Genomic DNA, 20593 nt, shown 5'->3' on the forward strand with positions numbered 1-20593 from the left:
TCTTGCCAAGACTTTCTTCTGGACGGCGGGGAGGAGGCGGTAGAGAAATTCACAGATGTTTAAGAGTCGTAGATAAGGTTTATCCTGATTCATATGGTAGTTCTGAGGCTATGGGGGCTTAGAAAACATGTTGATCCCTTCAAAACCCAGGAAAATATTATTTAAAAAGGGAGATACACCAGGCATCTAAGAAATGTCTATATAAGATTTGGGGGAAGCCAATATACTGAGTCTCCTGAGGCGTCTGCATGGCTGAATGTCTGTCTTTGGCTCGGGTTCTGATCTCAGGGTCTTGGGACTGAGCCTCCCACAGGTAGGGGCTCCTTGCTCAACAGGGAGCCTGCTTCTCCCTCTCCTTCTGCCCCTCCCCCCACCCCCTCCCACATAAGCTCTCTCTCTCTCGCTCTGCTCTCTCTCTCAAATAAATAAAATCTTAAAAAAATAAAGTCTCCCTTCCTACCTCTGAAAGCAGCCCTTTCCCCAACTTTTTACATTCTTGAGAATGAAGTGCCAGGATTCCAAGTTCACAGTCAGAGGTACACAGGCTAAAGCAATTTACATAAACCTTCTTTGGGCTCATTTCACTCTTTCTCTTTCTCCCTCCTTACACTTTTACATGACTTCCAAGAGTTTTCCTGTAAACCCTCTGTGATCTCTTCCTCCCGTCCCCAGGTGACCACTGATACACTTTCTCTCATTAGAAATTAGTTTGCTTTTTCAAGAGTTCATTTTTTTTTTAAGATTTTATTTATTTATTTGACAGACAGAGATCCCAAGTAGGCAGAGAGGCAGGCAGAGAGAGGAAGGGAAGCAGGCTTCACGCCGAGCAGAGAGCCCCATGTGGGGCTCGATCCCAGGACCCTGGGATCATGACCGGAGCCGAAGGCAGAGGCTTTAACCCACTGAGCCACCCAGGTGCCCCCAAAGTTTTTAAATAAATGGAATCAGGCAGTATGTATTCTTTTTTTGCCTGGCTTCTTCCAGCCAGAATTACTGTTTTGTGATTCAATCCGTGTTGTCACGTATATGGACAGACCATTCCTTCCTGCTGCTGAGCACGATTCTATCGCATGGATATACCACCCTCTGTCTGTTCACCTGTGGATGAACATTTTGATTGATTCCAGTTCTGGGATGGTATGAAGCTGCTGTGAACATTCACGCATCGATCCTGGTATGCATGTAAGCTTTCTTTTCACCAGTGTGATTACAAGGTCAGGTGGTGAGTCTATGTTTGACTTTTTAAGAGACTGCTAAATGGTTTTCCGAAGTGGTTGTACCAGAGGGTACATTTCACACTCCCACCAGAGGGGTAAGGGACTTCTAGTTTGCTCCACATCCCTGCCAACCTTTGGTATGGTCCGTCTTCGCAACTACAGTTACTCTAAGAGGTACACATTGTGGATTTGATTTGTACTTCTCTAATAACTAATGATCAGCAACTTAATTAATGATCAGAAAATTTTTTTTCTGTCCCTATGTCTCCTGTGTCTTCTTTGGTAAAGTGTCTGCTCAAAAATTTTGCCCATTTCGTTACTGAGTTGTTAGTTTTCTTAGTCTTGGATTTTGAGAATTCCTTATATATTACATGCATATGATGGTTAATCTTCTGTGTCAAGTTGATGGGCCGGTAAAGCATTATTTCTGGCTGTGTCTACTTGGGTGTCTCCAGAAGAGATTAGCATTTGAATCAGTAGACTGAGAAGAGATCTGCCCTCACCAGTGTGGGGGAGAGGTGCGTCACCCATTCCACTGAGGGCCCACATAGAACAAAAAGGCAGAGGAAGTGCAAATTATCTTTCTTTAGTGGAAATGTCCATCCTTGCCTGCCTCCAACATTGGAGTTCCTGGTTCTCAGGCCTTCTGACTCAGACTAAATTGCACTACCAGCTTTCCTGGCTCTCCGGCTTGCAGGAGGTGGATCATGGGACTTGCTGATCTGAGCCATTTCTTATAATAAATCTCCTCGTAATCTCTCTCTCCTGCTCTCTCTCTCTCTCTTACTGGTTTCTGTGGAGAACTCTAATACAACATACTTTCTTAGATACATGCTTTGCAATTATTTTTTTCCCAGACTGTGTCTTCTCTTTTCATTCTCCTAACAGTGTCTTTCAAAGAGCAACTGTTTTAAAATTTTGTGAAGCCAATTTATATAATTTATTTTCTTTTTGGATGTTTTGGTGTCTTATATGAGAACTGTTTGCCTAGCCCAAAATCACAAAGACTTTCTCCTGTTTTCCTTAGAAGTTTTTTGGTTTTATGTGTAGGTCTATGATCTATTCTATGTTAACTTTTTTATGTCATGTGAGATATAGACTGAAGTACAGTTTTTCTGAATATAGAGATATCCAGTGGTTCCAGAATCTTTTGTTGAGAAGACTATCCTTTCTCCACTGAATTGTCTTGAAATTTTAGAAAAAATCACTTGTCCGGGGCACCTGGGTGGCTAAGTGGGTTAAGCTTCTGCCTTCGGCTCAGGTCATGATCTCAGGGTCCTGGGATCAAGCCCTGCATCGGGCTCTCTGCTCAGCAGGGAGCCTGCTTCTGTCTGTCTGTCTCTTTCTCTCTGCCTACCTTTCTGCCTACTTGTGATCTCTGTCTGTCAAATAAATAAATAAAATCTTAAAAAAAAAATCACTTGTCCGAATACATGTGCATTTATTTCTGCATTTTTTATTCTGGTACCTTGATCTACTTGTCTATCTTTTTTTTTTTTAAAAAGATTTTATTTATTTATTTGACAGACAGAGATCACAAGTAGGTAGAGAGGCAGGCAGAGAGAGAGGAAGGGAAGCAGGCTCCCCGCTGAGCAGAGAGCCCGATGCAGGGCTCGATCCCAGACCCTGGGATCATGACCTGAGCTGAAGGTAGAGGCCCCAACCCACTGAGCCACCCAGGCGCCCCTCTACTTGTCTATCTTTATGCCATGATTGTCTTGTCTCCCATTTTGCCATGATTACTGTGGCTCTGTAATAAGTCTTAAAATCAGGTTGTGTTAGCCTTCCAACTTTGTTTTTCTGTATCAGAGCTACTGAGGCTATTCTAAGTCCTTTGTTTTCCCCTATGAAGTTCAGAATCAGCTCGCCAATCTTTACAGAAAAGAGTGGGATGTTGACAGAGGCTATGTTAAATACATAGATCAATTAGTAGAGAACTGACATCTTTTTTTAAAAAAGATTTTTATTATTTATTCAACAAACAGACACACAGTGAGAGAGGGAAAACAAGCAGGGGGAGTGGGAGAGGGAGAAGCAGACTTCCTGCTGAGCAGGGAGCCCAGTGCAGGGCTTGATCCCAGGACCCTGGGATCATGACCTGAGCTGAAGGCAGATGCTTAATGACTGAGCGCCCCAGGCATCCCAGAGAGCTGACACCTTAATAGTATTAAGTCCTCTGACCTGTGAGCCCTTTACCTTTACTAAAGTCTTCACTTCTTTCAGTAGTGCTTTGTAGTTCTAAATGTACAACTCTTGTACATCTTTTGTTAGATTTATTCAATAGCACTGAATATGAAATGAAATAAAGTGAAATAGCATTGAAATGAAAGTATTCAATATTTTTTGATAGTATTATAAATGGCCTTTAAAACTATCTTATTTTCAGGTGCCTGGGAGGTATAGTCAATTAAGTGTCCAACTCTTGGTTTTGGCTCAGGTCATGGTCTTACAGTCTTTTTTTTTTTTTTTAAAGATTTTATTTATTTATTTGATAGAGAGACAGTGAGAGAGAGCATGAGTGAGGAGAAGGTCAGAGGGTAAAGCAGACTCCCCACGGAGCTGGGAGCCCGATGTGGGACTCAATCCTGGGACTCCAGTATCACGACCTGAGCCGAAGGCAGTTGTCCAACCAACTGAGCCACCCAGGTGCCCCATGGTCTTACAGTCTTGAGATCAACCTTCACAGCCAGATACAAGCTTAGCACAGAGTTTGCTTAAGTTTCTCTCTCCCTCTGCCCCTCCCCCTTTCTCTTAAATAAATAAATAACTCTTTAAAAAAATCTGTCCTATTTCCTATTGCTTGTTGTTACTACATAGAAATACAGTTGATTTTTATATATTCATCTAGTACTCTGAAACATTGCTAAACTCATTTTTTAGTTTTAGCTTTTTAATAAATTCTATTAATTTTCTACATATGTGACTGTATCATTTTATTTCTTTTCCCTTTATAAAGTTTTGCTTCTTTTCCAATATGGAGAACTTAATTTATTTTTCTTGCCTTATTGCACTGTCTAGAATCTCCAGTACAATGGTGACTATAATTTGTACGAGTAGACATCTTTGTCTTGCTTCTGATCTTGGGAGTAGCTGTAGGTCTTTTGCAGCAATCCTTTTTTGGTAATCTTGGGCTTCTATGACAAAAATGTCACAGACTGGGTGGCTTACACAGCGAAGATTTATTTCCCAAATTTCTGGAGGCTGGGAAGTCCAAGATCAGGGCACTGGCCAATTTTATTCCTAGTCAGATTCTTCTTCCTGGTTTTCAGATGGATGCCTTCTTGTTATATCCACACATGGTGGAGAGAGAGAGAGATATTATCTCTCTTGTGTCTCTTCTTATAATGACACTAACCCCATTCATGAGGACTCCACCCTCATTAGCTAGTTACTTCTCAGAGATTCCATCTCCAAATACCATCACTTTGGGGATTAGGACTTCAACATATGAATCTGAAGGGGAATACACATATTCAGTCCATAGCATGTCTTTTTCTAATAAAGTGTGCCCTTCTATTCCTAATTTGAATTTTTATCAGGAACAGATGATAAATTTTGTTAAATGCTTTCTTTGCATCTATTTTGATTAACTTTTTTCTTTCTAGTTAATAGTTAATTAATTATGGCAAATTATGTTGATTCTCAAATTTTAAACCAACTTTGCATCTTTGGGACAAATCCCACTTGGACATAATATATTATTCTTCTTTCATATATTGCTGGATTTTATTTGCTAACATTTTTGTTTAGAAATTTTTTATCTACATTTATCAGGGATATTGGTCTATAGTTTCCTTTTTTTCTTTTTTTAAAAATTTATTTATTTGAGAGAGAGAGAGTTCATGAGACAGGGGAGGGTAAGAGGGAGAAGCAGACTCCTGGCTGAGTGGGGACCCTAATGCCGGGATTGATTCTGGGACTCCAGGCCCATGACCAGAGCTGAAGGCAGATGCTTAAATGACTGAGCCACCCACATACCACTAGTTTCCTTTTCTTACAATGTTTTTATCTAGTTTTGGCATCAAGGTCATGCTGGCCTCATAGAATGAGTTGGGAAGTATTGTTTCCTCTTCAATTTTCTTAAAAATGTTTGTAGAATTGACAGCTTTTACTTAAATGTTTAGTAGTCTTAATCAGTGAGGCCATCAGGGCCTGCTGATTTCGTGGGAAGATTTCTAACAAAAAATTCAATTAATTTAATAGATGTAGGCTTATTAAAGATATAGACCTGTTTAGGTCAGCTATTTCTTCTTGAGGGAGTTTTAGAAGTTTTTGTCCTATAAGGACTTTGTCCCTTTCATCTAAGTTGTTAAATTTATTGGTATGATGTTGTTCACAAAACTGCATTATTTTCTTTAAATATCTGTAGGGTCTATAGTGATGCTACCACTCTCATTTTATTGGTAATTTATATCGTCTCTCTTTTTTCTGTATCAGCCTATCTAAAATTTTATCAGCTTTATCTTCTCAAAGAATCAGCTTTTGGTTTCATTGATTTTGTCTCTCTTTTTTCTTCTTTCAGTTTTCATTGATTTCCACTCTGATCTTTGTTTCCCTTCTTCTTACTTTGAGTGTAATTTGCTCTTCTTTTTCTAGTTTCTTAAGGGGAAAGATGAAATTTTTGGCTTGCAATTTTTCTTCTTTTTAACGTAGGCATTTGTACTATAAGTTCCCCCTTTATGTACTGCTTTTGTGACATTCTACAAATTTTGACATATTGTGTTTTAATTTTTAAATTCAAAATACTTTTACATTTTCTTTTGTTTATTTCTTTGACCCATGGTATATTAATCAGGATTCTCCCAAGAAACAGAACCAATAGGATGCATGTAAAAAAAATATATATATATATATATATATAAATATATATATATTTTTTATTATAGGAATTGGCTCATGCAATTATAGAAGTCAGGAAGTCAGGGCGCCTGGGTGGTTCAGTGGGTTAAAGCCTCTGCCTTCAGCTCAGGTCATGGTCCCAGGGTTCTGGGATCAAGTCCCACATCAGGCTCTCTGCTCAGCAGGGAACCTGCTACCCTCTTTCTCTCTGCCTGCCTTTCTGCCAACTTGTGATCTCTCTCTCTCTGTCAAAGAAATAAATAAAATCTTAAAAAAAAAAAAAGAGGTCAGGAAGTCCCACAATTTTTGCAGGCTAGAAAACCAAGAAGGTCAATGGTATAATTTAGTCTGAGGCTGAAGGCCTGACAGCTGGGGGTAGTGGGAGTCTGGAGGAGTTGGGCCCCACCGGTATAAGTCCTGGAATCCAAAGGCATGAGAATCAGGAGCTCCAAAGTCTATCCAATTATCTTTTTAGATTATCTGCATCATACTGAAAAGTCTGAAAAGAGCCCTTAAGCAACCACTACTAATTTGTTTTTTCTCTTGAGTAACATTATATGTTCAGATTTTGCCCTCTACCAAAGCGAACTGCGCTGCAATCGTCTGTAAATTGTTGGGACTTCATATAATTGTTAATGCATATCGATGCAGGCTGGGCTGGGAGCCGGGGTGGAGAAGGCATCAGGATACTGTATCCAGGCTGTGCAGAGAGGGAACACGATCTATCGGTAATGTATAAATCTCTTGGGGCTCTGGAATTTGGAACCAACCACTCAAGGAGATCCTGGAGAATTTCAAAAGTGGAGTTTTTATGGGAAATTTTCAGAGAGTGCATGCATGTGTGTGCGCGCGCGTGTGTACGCATGTGCACACGTGCTTGCTTACGTGCCCTTCGTTTATAACAGACACTAGGGAAAAGAGGCGAGAGACCTCAGTTACAGCTGACAACTATTTATGTCATTAGATTTTATGTGAGCTTGTTAGACACACAGTAAAAACCATCTCAACCACTTATTGTTGAACCTTAGACCAAGGGATAAATGAAGAACAGGGAGACATAATAAAGAAAATTTTCAAGGAGATACAATGGACCTTCATGTTTGCTCTTGATGGAGAACAAAGATAACCTTTCCACATATCCCAGAGTCTTGGGAGGTAAGTCTTGGGGATCCAGGTCCAAATTATACATAGAGGGTGGCATCCACTTAAGGATTTCCTGCTTATATCTCCTCTCTGAAGCCAGTTGGAGTGGCCCCACTCTGAAAATCAGGATGGTCAAAGATAATTTAGTACTATGACCAAGAAAAATTTTTTAAACTTCATACCCTTCAAAGAAAGCAATTTAGAAGTTGTTACCTAGGTACTATGAATTCATTAAATACTGTAATGAGATCACAATGACGGAAATCAATGCTCAAGCCCCAAACTTCCTTAAAAATTGGTTTAAAAAGGAATCTGCATGGCTCAGTCAGTCAAGCATCTGACTCTTGATCTCAGCTCAAGTCTTGATCTCAGGGTCATGAGTTCGAGCCCTGTGCTCATCTCCACTCTGGATGTGGAACCTACTTAAACAAAACTGACTTAAAAGTGCCTGCCCATGTTATCTCCATTTGTCACCAAACCAAGGACAATTAACTTGTCCCCAGCAATGTGCCAACAACCTCAGGAGTAAAAGAAGTTAGTCTCCACTACTGTTCTTTTCCTAACCATCAACCAGTATTTGTTGAAGGAATGGCCACACACTGTCACGTTCGCTTAGCTTCTACAAGCCCCAGAATATCCGTGGGTTCTGAAAAGCCCACTGAAAAGGAAAGAGAACAAAATGCAATGATATCTACTTTGCATGTGGGCATTCTAATTTATTGCTGTCATGTCATTTAATGATAAGCCTAAACCATCTCATAGAAGATCTGTGCATAGCAGCTCTCCGAGAGTTTGCATGCGGGATGAATGAACCCACTGGCTCTGAGTTAGTTGCACAGGGATGTACATCACCCAGGGGTCGGGACACGGATGCTCCCGTGTGTTGCTCCAACCCCTAATCACGGGTTGTGGATACTTGTTTCTTTGGCCCACCCACTGTCTCTTTTGTCTTCCCCTGGGTAGGGGTTGGGTGGCGATGACCCAACTCTAGCTCCTGCTATGGGCATGAGACCCAGGTCTGCTGTCTCATCCCTGCATTCTATCCACAGCCACAGAGACTGGTGTGAGGACAGGTATGGGACCTAAGTTGGGCCAACAGAAGCATGCCTGGGACCTCTCCAGGGGCTGTTAGGAAGGAGGAAATCTCTCTAAGGGGTAGATAAGCAGGCAGGTCTGAATCCTGGAGCAGCCAGTGACTATCTTTGCCACCATAATGGGAGAACCTGTTTGAGAGTGAAATGAACCCAGGAAAATGAAGAGCCAGAGGAATAAATAGACTAAGCCCCAAATTATCATTTGAACCCCTGGACCCAGGCTGGAACCCTATACTTCTTGATTACGTATGTTTAAAAATTCCTTTTTGGGGGACACCTGGGTGGCTCAGTTGGTTGAGCGTCTGATTGTTGGTTTTGGCACAGGTCATGATTTCATGGTGGTGAAATTGAGCCCTGTGTCTGTCTCAGTGTGAGAGTCTGCTTGAGATTCTCTCTCCCTTTACCCTTCCCACGCTCGTGTGTGCATCCTCTCTCTAAAATGAACAAATCAATCTTAAAAAAAATTCATTTTTTTGCTTGAACTTTTGAGTTGCATCTTCTATCTTTTGAAGTCAAAAAGTTCTGACCAATAAAAGGGATTCCTCTTTTTAAAAAAGATTTTATTTATTTATTTGAGAGAGAGAAGGGGCACATATGCGCAGAAGCAGGGGGTGGCAGGGGAGAAGGAGAAGTAGACTCCCCACTGAGCAGGAAGCCGGACACAGGGTTTGATCCCAGGACCCTGGGATCATGACCTGGGCCAAAGACAAATATTTAACTGACTGAGCCACCCAAATATATCCGAGGCTTGGATTTAGCTCTTGGGTGACCGGTTCGTTACAACTGGGACCTATGTCTGGTCCATCCTTCCTAGGAGAGCTCAGATCATAGCCAATAATAACCACGAGACAGCGACTACACTTACCGCCAAGCAACTCAGAACTCTGGCTGGGGACGCTGTGAGATGCCTCCTGGAGGACGTAGGTGGAAGTGGAGAGGGGAGAAGGGCAGATGCTGCTGGCCGGGACGTAAGGAGGGCTGTAGGACGAGCTGTAATACTGGGAATACTGGCTCTGGGGGAAGCCAGGATAGGAAGGATAGTCCTAGAAAGGGAAACACACAGGGTTTTTAATGAAGAAGCCTGTCTGAGCCTTCTGTCGGCCCAGTCGCAGGCTGACAGCGGTGAGGGGCCTCATGGGTGGGTCTCCTGTGTCTGTCTCCATCCCTCCCACTAGAACAAAAGCTCCATGAGGGCAGGGACTTGCTCCAGATGCAGACTCAGAGACCAGGAGGCAAGTGCAAGCATTTGGGAGGCGAAAGAGACCCCAGGTGGGGGATGGGGAAGTGCGACAGGGAAGGGAAGAAGTAAAAGCAGCCAGTCTGGGGGCTTTTAAGTGGGAACTGGAAGGAAGTCCCCCGGGAAACACCGGGATGGTATAAAACACCCTCAGGACGATCTTTCCCAGGGGCAAGGGAGCTGGGATGTCCATCCACCATCTCCAGCTAGGCTTTGTTTGAGAGCTGCTCTCAGCGTCTTCATTAGGGAATCCCCAGCAGGTGCACCCTGAGGGATGTGGGTGTGGCTCTGTGGGTGTCTGCCTTGACTGCTGTTATATCCCTAGCACCTGGAACAGCGCCAGGCATGGAGGGGAACTCAATAAATACTAGTTAAGTCAGTGAACCAATGAATGAGTTATAAGGACCACATACGCACATACCCAGGAGACTGGGTGACATTTTAAGTTCACAGGAGGTACAAACACAGCAGCACCTATACAGCATTAGGGATCCAGAATCTTCTATGAGGAAATCTCAGAGATCAAATCAAAGAATGCCAATCCCCTTTTGACCAAGTTTTGCTTAACCCAGCCTGATATTCCAAGTCTCCCACGGTAGTCATTGTTTCAAATATTCTTTTTTTTTTTTTTACTTATTCTTTTTATTTATTAACATATAATGTATTATTTGCCCCAGGGGTGCAGGTCTGTGAATCACCAGGTTTACACACTTCACGGCACTCACCATATCACATACCCACCCCGACCTCCATCACCCAACTCACCCTATCCCTACTCCCCCTCCCCCCAACAACCCTCAGTTTGCTTCATGAGATTAAGAGTCTCTTACCGTTTGTCTCCCTCCCGATCCCATCTTGTTTCATTTTTTCTCTCCCTTCCCCCCATGACCCCCAGCCCTACCTCTCCAATATTCTGCCCCACCACCACCATAAACCAATACTTCTCAAATCCTGTGAAAACTCATGGGAAGTTCAGCTTCCTGGACCCCCATTCCAGCTCTACAAAACTGGAATTTCTGGAGGTGGCATTAGGGAATCTGCTTTTGACAAGCTCCTCTTGGTGAAATGGGGCAGACACCCAGAGTGAAGAACCACACACTAAAAAGGACTGTTGTATTTATGAGTATTTTATCCATGTACATAGTATACTCGGAATAATACAGAACTACAGAAACTATCTCCCAATCTTCCAAGGTTTAAATCATTTAGATTCTTTAGCTCATTGAAGAAGACGTAGTGCATTCCTCCTATTTAGACATTAAATATTCCATAAAGCCCAACTAGTTTGTGGTAATTTTGTTTTAATGCCAGCCTGAAAGCATGTTTGAAATAACTGTTTTGAAATAGTTTTGTTTTGAAATAATTTTAGACTTAATAGAAGAGATGCACAAATAAGACAGAGTTCCCCCTCTCATTCTTAATTTACTAAGTGGAAAACAAGACAAACTATTGGCCAGTGTTCATCTTTACAGGGTTGACCTGGTGTGATTGAACAAGCATTTATAAAACCCCTACTGTGTGCTGGGCACTTGGCCCTGGAACGCAGAAGTGAAGATGATGGAGCCTCACGCTTGAGAAGGTCAAGAGAGCACAAGCATTTCCATTTCATATATGCTAGATTCAACAGCCACGGACATTTCGGGCTCAGGCAAGATGTTATATATAATATCGCTTGTGTCATCTTGGAAACCTGCTAGTAATTCCAATTCCTCTTTCCCTACCCTGTATCTTTCTGATGGTCTTTTTGTACACGATCTGACTCCTATGGTCACTAAATCCAGGGCATCAGAGACTGCATTTCTGGTGGGGGTCTTGGGTGGGAGTGGACTCTCAGGGTGCCCTTATTTAAGGGGGCTATTTAAGGAAATGGAATACACGTGGCGGGGAGCGACGTCTACCTGGTGCACACTTCCGAATCCGGCTGCATTGGTCAGGCCATTTGCTCCTTGGTAGATCCCCGCCGTGCCTGCAGGAAGGAGGAACGGGTACAGATGAGGTTTCTTACAGTCAGAGAGGGACGTGGAGGAGAAAGATGCGGCAGACAGGTGGGCTCTTTGAGGGCTGACAACCTGGGATGAAACCTGTGACCTTGCCAGGTTACCAAATCTCTCTGCTGCTCAGTTCTGTCAAGTCACGAAATAAAATAAGTAACTCTGCCATCCAAGGGTTGTGGTGAGCAATAAATGAGATCGTGTATGCAATAAAGATTCTGGTTCTCAAGAGTTACGTTTCAAAAATATTTATTTAAAAAAATTGTGGGACGCCGGGGCGCCTCCGTCGGCTAAGTGTCCGCCTTTGGCTCAGGTCATGATCCTAGAGGCCTGGGATCGAGCCCAGCATTGGGCTCCCTGCTCAGTGGGGAGTCTGCTCCTCCCTCTCTGCCCTGCTTGTGCTGTCTCTCTTAAATAAATAAATAACATCTTTAAGATGATTGTGGTAAGCATCCATGACATAAAACTAACTGTTTTAACTATTTCCAACCACACAGTTGAGTGACGTTCAGTACATTTGTGGTGTTGTGTGACCGTCTCTGCCTTCCATACCTAGAATTCTTTTCATCTTGCAAAACTGTGTTGTGTCCCCATTAAATAATAACTCCCCATCCCTCCCCTCCCTCCACCCCGGGCCTCTACCATTCTACTTTCTCCACGAATGGGACTATTCTAGGAGCTGCGCATAAGCGGAATCACGTAGTACTTGTCCTCTTGTGATTGGCTTATTTCATTTAGCATCACGTCTTCGAGTTTTGTCCATATTGCAGCAGATGCCAGAATAACATTCCATTGTACCATATACTACATTTAAAAAATTTTTTTAAAAAAATTTTAAAAGATTTTATTTATTCATTTGCCAGAGAGAGAGAGATCCCAAGTAGGCAGAGAGGCAGGCAGAGAGAGAGGAGGAAGCAGGCTCCCCGCTGAACAGAAAGCCCAATGTGGGGCTCGATCCCAGGACCCTGAGATCATGACCTGAGCTGAAGGCAGAGGCTTAACCCACTGAGCCACCCAGGAGCCCCCATATACGATATTAAAAAAAAAGATTTTATTTATTAATTTGACACAGAGAGAGAGGAAAAGCAGGGGTAGTGGTGCAGGGAGCTTGATGCGGGGCTCGATCCCAGGACCCTGGGATCATGACCTGAGCTGAAGGCAGAGGTTTAACCCACTGAGCAGCGCACCATAGTTAGGACCATATGCCACATTTTGTTTATTCATTTGTCTGTCGGTGGACACTTGGATTGCTTCCATTTTTGGCTATCGTGAATAATGCTGTTATGAATATGGGGATACAAATGGTTCTTTTAGACCCTGCTTTCAAGCCTTTTTGGGTAGATACCCAGAAGTAGAATTACTGGATATAATCATTTGCTTTTTAATTTTTTGAGGAACCACTTACTGTTGTTTCCAGCATTCCATCATTTTACCTTCCCACCAACAGTGCACAGGGATCCAAATTCTCCACATCCTTGTCAACTTTTCCTCCCTTCCTCCCTCCCTTCCTTTTCCTTCTTTTTTTGACAGTAACCATTCTAAGGGGTGCGAGGTGGTAAATGAGTAAACTGAATGGTGGTAAACTAAATAAATGCACAAAAGGATTTCTGCCCTCTGAGCCTCAGTTGCCACATCTGTAAAATGGGAGTAAAAATGTTTCTTTATTATTAGTACTAGAAAATGTGATTTACTGAATGAATGAGTGAGTGGTGCACAGGGTGTCACTGAAGACTGGGTGGTCAGGGAAGGCCTCTCCGAAGTGACACTGGCGTGGACATGTGCCAGCGATGGACATAGCCTGGGAAAGGAGTGTTCACGCATACTGAGCGCACAGATCCTAAGCAAAAATTCGCTTGGCAGGTGAAAGAGGCAAGGCCAATGAGGCAGGAGCCCAGGGAGGGAAGAGGGCAGTTGCAGGAAGAGCTGTGGTGAACTTGTGTGTTTCAGGTGCTGTTCTGAGCTCTTCCTGGACAAACTGAGACCCAGAAAAGTTAAGCGACGTGCCCAAGGGAGCACAGAGAGTAAATGACAGCTGCTGGGGCGGGAACCTGGCAGTCTGACTTGAGTTTTCAACACCTTCTGTGCTGCTGTTGCTGCTGCTTTATAAACTGTTCTTTTGGGGGTTATAACTTATATACTATACAATTCCTCCACTGGGGTCAGTTGGATGATTTTTTAAAGTAAATCCGTATAATTGTGCGCCCGTTACCACAGTGCGGTTTAGAACATTTCCATCTCCCCCAAAGTTCCCTTGTGCCTCTCTGCAGTCACCCCCAACTCCCGCCCCTCATTCCCCTTGGGCACATCAGGCAGCTAAGCCACTGCTGATTCTGGAGTTTCGCCTTTTCTAGAAATTTCACAGAAGTGGGATCAGAAGAGATGTACTTGTATCTGGCCTCCTCCTTCCGCATAAGGCTGCAGAAGCCCATCCGTGGACCAGCAGTTCATTGCTTCTCATTGCTGAATTGTACCGAGTGTGGGGATGCACTGCATCCAACTTGGGGCTATTCCAAAGAAAGAAGCTCTAAACATTTCCTATGAGTCCTTGTGTGGATATATGTTTTCATTCCCCTTGGGCACATCCCAGGGAGTAGGAGCGCGAAATCATGTGGCAAGAGTATGCTTTCCTTTTTAAAGACACAGTCAAAGTGTCTTCTGAGTGGCTGTACCATTTCACGAACCTACTAGCAGTGTATGAGACTTCCGTTTTTTTCAGCACTTGGTATTTTTGGTCTTTTTGATCATAGCCATTCCAGTAGGTATGCAGTGGTATTTAGGTAGTGTTTTTAGGTAGTGGTTTTAGGTAGTGTTTGTCCAACGATTAACCATGTCGGGCATCTTTCCATGTGCTTATCAGCCATTCATGTATCTTTTTACTTTTTTTTTTTTAAGATTTTATTTATTTATTTGACAGAGAGAGATCACAAGCAGGCAGAGAGTGAGGCAGAGAGAGAAGGGGAAGCAGGCTCCCCGCTGAGCAGAGAGCCCGATGCGGGGCTCGATCCCAGGACACTGAGATCATGACCTGAGCCGAAGGCAGCGGCTTAACCCACTGAGCTACCCAGGCGCCCCCATGTATCTTTTTAGATGAAGATCTATTCACATCTTTTGCCCATGAAAAAAAAAAGTATGTCCTCTTAAAATTTTGTTGTAAGAATTTCTTATATGCTCTGGACACAAGTCCTTTATCAGATACACGGTGTGTAAATATCACCTCCAAGTCTATAGCTTGTTCTTTCATTTTCTTTATGGTGTCTTTTGAAGAGCAGAAGCTCTCTCTCTCTCTTTTTTTTTTTAAATCGGTATCCTCCTTATGGATTCTGCTTTTACTGATTAATCCAAGGTGAGATTCTTTCCTATGTTTTCTTCTAGAAATTTTACAGTTCTAGCTCTGTGATCTAATGTAAGTTAATTCTGTGTGTGTGGTGTGAGGTGGGGGTCTAAATGAATCTTTTGCATATGGATATCTGGTTGTTCCAGCACTGCTGTAAAAAGATTATCCTTTTCCTAACTGAATTACTTGACACCTTTGCCAAAAATTAGTTGACAGTTAATGTGAGGGTTTATTTCTGGACTCTGTTCCACCCATGTATCTAGCCTATACCAATTCCATCCCGACCTGGTTACTGCAGCTTTATAGTAAGTTCTGAAATCAGATAGCATAAGTTCTCCTTTTGTTCTTCTTTTTCTTTTTTGAAGATTTTATTTATTTATTTGACAGACAGAGATCACAAGCAGGCAGAGAGGGAGGCAGAGAGAGAGGGGGAGGCAGGCTCCTCGCTGAGCAGAGAGCCCGATACGGGGCTCGATCCCAGGACCCCGGGATCATGACCCAAGCTGAAGGCAGAGGCTTAACCCACTGAGCCATCCAGGTGCCCCTTGTTCTTCTTTTTCAAGATTGTTTTGGCTTCTATGTATAAACTTAGCATTTACATATCAACTTTAGAACGAGCTTGTTGATTTTTGTTGGCCAGAAGGAAGTGACACATTTCTCAACCCAGAATCCTACATCCAGAGAAAATATCCTTTAGGGGAAAAGGGAAAATCAAGACATTCTTAAATGAAGGAAAAATAAGAAAATCTGTCACAGCAGACATACTCTGAGAAGGTGAGTACAGGAAGTTCTCAGAACAGGCAGGAAAATTTTTTTTAAAAGAATTTATTTACTTATTTGACAGACAGAGATCACAAGTAGGCAGAGAGGCAGACAGAGAGAGAGGAGGAAGCAGGCTCCCCGCTGAGAGTCCGATGTGGGGCTTGATCCCAGGTCCCTGGAGACTCAATCTCAGGACCCTGAGATCACGACCTGAGCCAAGGCAGAGGCTTTAACCCACTGAACCACCCAGGTGCCCCCAGGCAGAAAATTTTAAAAAGGACTCTTGGAACATCAGGAGGGAGAAAGAAAAGAGAAAAAAGTAAAAATAAGGGTAAATTAAGTCTCCTTTCTGTATGGCTATGCCAAACAACTCAATATGCAGTTAGGTCTATAAAAGTTTGCTATCAAATTTTAGGAGTTTTCAGATGTGTTTTGTAATTACCTAAAATATTGAAATGGCTCCAAAGTGAAATCTGCAAAATAAACTCTTCCCATACCCAAGGGTGAGAAGGATTCTGTGCTGGACCCCGGGACGGGTTCTGTAATGCCTGCCAGGGAGTAGAGGGGCCAGGGAAGCTTTCCCGGGAGAAGTGACACCTACACTAATCTCTGTAGGTTGAGTTAGAGTCAGCCAGGTGAAGAGAGGAAGGACCAGGAACATGGCCACACCTCGGCGTGTCCATGATACCTGGTCCAAAAACCAGAACCCACAGAATTTGTCCACAATAGCGTGGCACGCTGAGATCCCTTTCTGTCCTCAGTGGCCTATTCAGACACATCCGCAGAAGGTCTAGGCCAGACTATTCAATTCTTTTTTTTTTTTTTAAGATTTTATTTATTTATTTGACAGAGAGAGATCACAAGTAGGCAGAGAGGCAGGCAGAGAGAGAGAGGAGGAAGCAGGCTCCCCGCTGAGCAGAGAGCCTGATGTGGGACTCGATCCCAGGACCCTGAGATCATGACCTGAGCCGAAGGCAGCGGCTTAACCCACTGAGCCACCCAGGCGCCCCAGACTATTCAATTCTAAATCATTTTTGGGGTCACGGTTACCATGGTGACCCTACCTGCTAAAGCTTAGAAACACACTGCCCTAGGAAGAGCCTTGGCTGCAGTGTTTTCTGTTCTGATTTCTCTTTTCTTTTGCATCCATCTTCTGAATGACAACATTGAGCAGGTTTGAAAACAAACAGGTCACAGTCTGGCCCCTTGGTATTCTTTCCCCCAAACAGCCTCTTGTTTGTTTGCAACCACAAACAAACTGTGGTGTGCGGAGGGCATTCCCAGAGCCTCTGCAGGGGGAGACAGCCATCCCCTGCCTGAAGACCCAGGAGGGCGGGGGCATGTGGCCCCAGAAATCTTGTGCCATAATATGTGGGTTTTCCAAATGGACAATCTTGAGCTGGAATGTTAAACACCGACTTCTTGCCTCCAACTGGCTTGTGGAGTGCCCACAGGAGGACTGGGGAAGGCAAGGGTGAGATATGGAAAACATCCTTTCCTAAAGTGATGGTGCAGTCCTGCTAGGGCCACCCCCAATATCCATTCACCCCATTCTGTCTCGTGTCAATAGTGTCTCTGCTTTTAAGCTGGGCACATGCCTGATATATACTACTTTTCCCAGTGTGGTGGGTGTGGCCATGTGATGAGTTCTAGTCAAGGGGAGGGTAATAAGTTAATGTGTGCATTTTCCTGAGTATGCCCTTACAGGGCAGGGGCAGGGCTTGTAAAATAGGGTCATCTGGGATCACACGGCTGAGCATCAAGAAGATGTAAGGAGCTTGGACCCCTGACGCATTTGCAGACCAGAACCACTGTCTCAGCGATACGATTTTCAAGTGGATATCCATCCATGTATTCAACAATGCAGTTCCGGGGGCACCCCGCTGGCTCAGTTGGAAGAGGCTGTGACTCTTGATCTCACAGTCACTAGTTCGAGCCCCATGCTGGATGCAGAGGTTACTTAAATAATCAACAATACAGTTCCTACTGAAATGGATCACGGTGTCAGGCACGGTTGTGGATGTGGCGGAAAGGGCTGAAGCTTACATTCATGGAGGAGACAGAACGCAATCAAGTGGATAAATACACGAAGACTTAAGATGATTCCAGATCCAAATGCAGTGACGCATTACAAAGCATTACTGAGCTGTGGACTATGGGTTGGGACCTGCTCGCTAGGTGTTCTGGATGAGCAAAGAAACCGGGAGAGGGCATGTAGGATGTCCCTTGTCTGCTGAATCTGACACTAAAAAATCAGGACTTGTAATTGGTGTGTCTTTTTAAAAATGTCATTGTTTCTCTCTCTCTTTTTTTTTTAATGATTGTTCCGTACTTTTTGGTATTTTTCTTCTACTTAACCCCTTCTCCCGTGAAATTCTACGCGATTATATATAATCTGTTTTGGTATCTAGGTATATTTGTGAGTCACGCAAAAGAGTGAGGTGTTTTTGCCTCCACTCGGAGAAACATTTTCTGCTCCCTTTGGGGGTGATATTGCCCCCAATCAGAATGCAAGTTCTAGAGATTCATTTTTATTGTCTTTTACACTAAATGAAGGAAAATCCCCTGACCCTTCGCCACAGTGAACATGTGGAGTCCTGGGTGATCCAGCCCCTGGAGGTGGGCCCGGGGCCAAGGATAGACACCCCCTGCATTGCACGTTGTTATGCACAGGACTTGTTCAATGCAGCTGTCCTTCCTCCAAGGTAGATAGTATTCTGTAGTTCACAAAAACTCAGTGTTGGAACATTCCCTGGCTTGTCCAACAGCGTCTGAGCTGCTGGACATCTACTCTTACGCGTCTACCTGGTCGGCCACAAAATCCCCCAAACTCTCACAAAGTGGAAAAAGCAAGTGCTGGCGAGGATGTGGTGAAACCGGAAAGCTTGCACACTGCGGGTAGGAGTGTAAGGTGTGTAGCTGCTGTGGAAGGAGGCTTGCTGATGCCTCCCAAAGGTGCACACAGAATTACCAAGTGACCCAGCAATCCCCGTCCCGGGTGCACACCCCAAAGAGTTGAAAACAGATGTTCAGACAAAAAGTTGTCCACAAATGTTCCTGCGGTGCTATTCACAACAGCCAAAAGGCAGACCATGCCCAGTGTCCATTGGCTGGTGGATGGATAAATGGACTGTGGCACAGGCAGACAATGGAACATTATTCAGCTGTAAAAAGGAATGGAGTCCTGAGATATGGATGTGGATGAAGTTAGTGTGGATGAAGTCAGAAACATAGTTGAATGGAAAAAGTTAGATGTCAAAGACCACATATGGTCTGATTTGCATTTATATGAGAGGCCCGGAGAGTGATCCACAGAGACCGAAGTAGACTCGTGGCTGCTGGGAGCTGGGGGCAGAGCTGAAGTGGAAGTGAGAGTTTTGTGGGTGGTAGGCTTTCCTTTTGGAGTGATAAGAATATCTTGGAGCTGGACAGAGGTGATGTTTGCAAAATGAAGGCACTAGACGCCTGTGCACTCTGAACTGGTTACTATTACGTGACTTTGACCTCCTCTGAAAGTAAAACAAAGCTGCTGCTTCCACTGCCCCCCAGCAGCGTCCCACAGCTGGCCTCCCAGGCAACAACAAAGGAGGGGTACGGAGCCGCCCCAAGAGTTCAGGACCTTTCCCTCTGCCATTCTCCTGGGTGCTCCTCGGGCTTTGAGATAAGAGATGGTATCGGCATCTCTGGGATTCCTTGTGCTCACCTACCAGGGAACCACGCCTGTCCCCACCTCTTGGGCACCAACCTCACGTTCCCTTCCTATTTTCTCCTTCCCCTTTGTTGGAAGGGTCACGGCTTCATCTGACCAGGCTGTGAGATTCCCTGCAGAAGGCTCTTCGGAGTTGGGGTCGGGGCGGGGGAGACAAGTTGGGTCCGCCTCACCCTGGCAACAGTGGGCCACTTTCTGAGATCACGGAACAGCTCTCATGTGCAGGGGCCCCCGTACAGTACAGGTGGCATTTGGGATCTTTGAACCGCTGTCAGTGCGCAAAGACCCACCGCCTTTATTACTGCTCTCAGGAGGGCCAGTCTGCTGGGGGACGCGCTCCATGTAAACTGGGAAGCAAACGTGCTGACTGCACTGGCCCAAGATGCTGAGCCCTCCCTGCTGAGCGACACCCGCACCCCGTCAGCCCCACCACGGAGGTAATATGCAAAAGCGGTGGCACCCGCCCCGATTCTGGAGAATTCCCCGTGAAGCCAGCGCCTGATGTGCTACTGGGGTTTTACAAGGCAGACGAGACAACCAGGAACCATATCCATATGGGGATGTTTAATGGAGAGATACTAGGGGACGTGCTGAGAGGTGCGCACTTTCTGGACACTTCCCTCCAACTTCCCTGCGGAGAAAGCGCTCCCACAGTGCTCCAAGGGGCATGATGTGGTTTCACTGTTCCTTCCTCCCCCTGCTACTCCTTGCCACACAATCGCAAGTCACAATCCCAAGCCATTGGGGGATGAGGCAGGAGGGCAAGCATGTCAGGGTAACCTGAGCCGGGATGCACAGTGGGGCAGACGAAGGAGCAGAAATGAGTTATCCCAGCTCTTGTGTTCTGATGTTTAAGCCCTGGAGTCAGGGAGGATTTGAGGTGCACGCTAATGCTTCTCAAACTGTCAGGGAAGGACAAAGACATGGTTGCCTAACTAGCACACAACTTGTGCCACACATAATTTACTGTGTGATACCATACCCCCAAACGGCTCTGCCTCCTCTGCTGAGATGCGCCAGGGATTGTGTGCCTGGTAGCTGGAGCAGAATTTAGTCTTTAACTGCTGAGAAATTTCTCTCTCTTACTCTCAGTACGGTCCTTATGTTATCATAGGCCAGTGAGTTTGTATACTGGCCCCAGTTGGTGGGCCAACTGAGAATTAGACTGATGTAGGCAAAATGGCTTAAGAAATCCAAAGGGGGGGGGGAAGAAATCCAAAGGAAGGATTCTCTTGGGGGGATGGGAGAGGCCACTGGCTAGAAAAAT

The 20593-nt window shown here is 44.5% G+C and overlaps 1 protein-coding gene across 6 annotated transcripts in view; it reads right to left on the bottom strand.

The window, feature by feature from the left end:
• Positions 1–20593, bottom strand: part of EYA2 (EYA transcriptional coactivator and phosphatase 2) — a 273242-nt gene that overhangs the window by 94066 nt on the left and 158583 nt on the right. For all 6 annotated transcript variants that reach the window (XM_044262903.1, XM_044262904.1, XM_044262907.1 and 3 more), the window contains 2 exons: positions 11429–11496; positions 9159–9336 (listed from right to left, as the gene is read on the bottom strand). In XM_044262903.1, the coding sequence (XP_044118838.1) occupies positions 9159–9336; positions 11429–11496 (246 nt within the window). The remainder of the gene's footprint in view (positions 1–9158; positions 9337–11428; positions 11497–20593) is intronic.

The sequence above is a fragment of the Neovison vison genome, chromosome 8 (assembly GCF_020171115.1).
Source record: "Neovison vison isolate M4711 chromosome 8, ASM_NN_V1, whole genome shotgun sequence".
NCBI classification, from domain to species: domain Eukaryota; kingdom Metazoa; phylum Chordata; class Mammalia; order Carnivora; family Mustelidae; genus Neogale; species Neogale vison.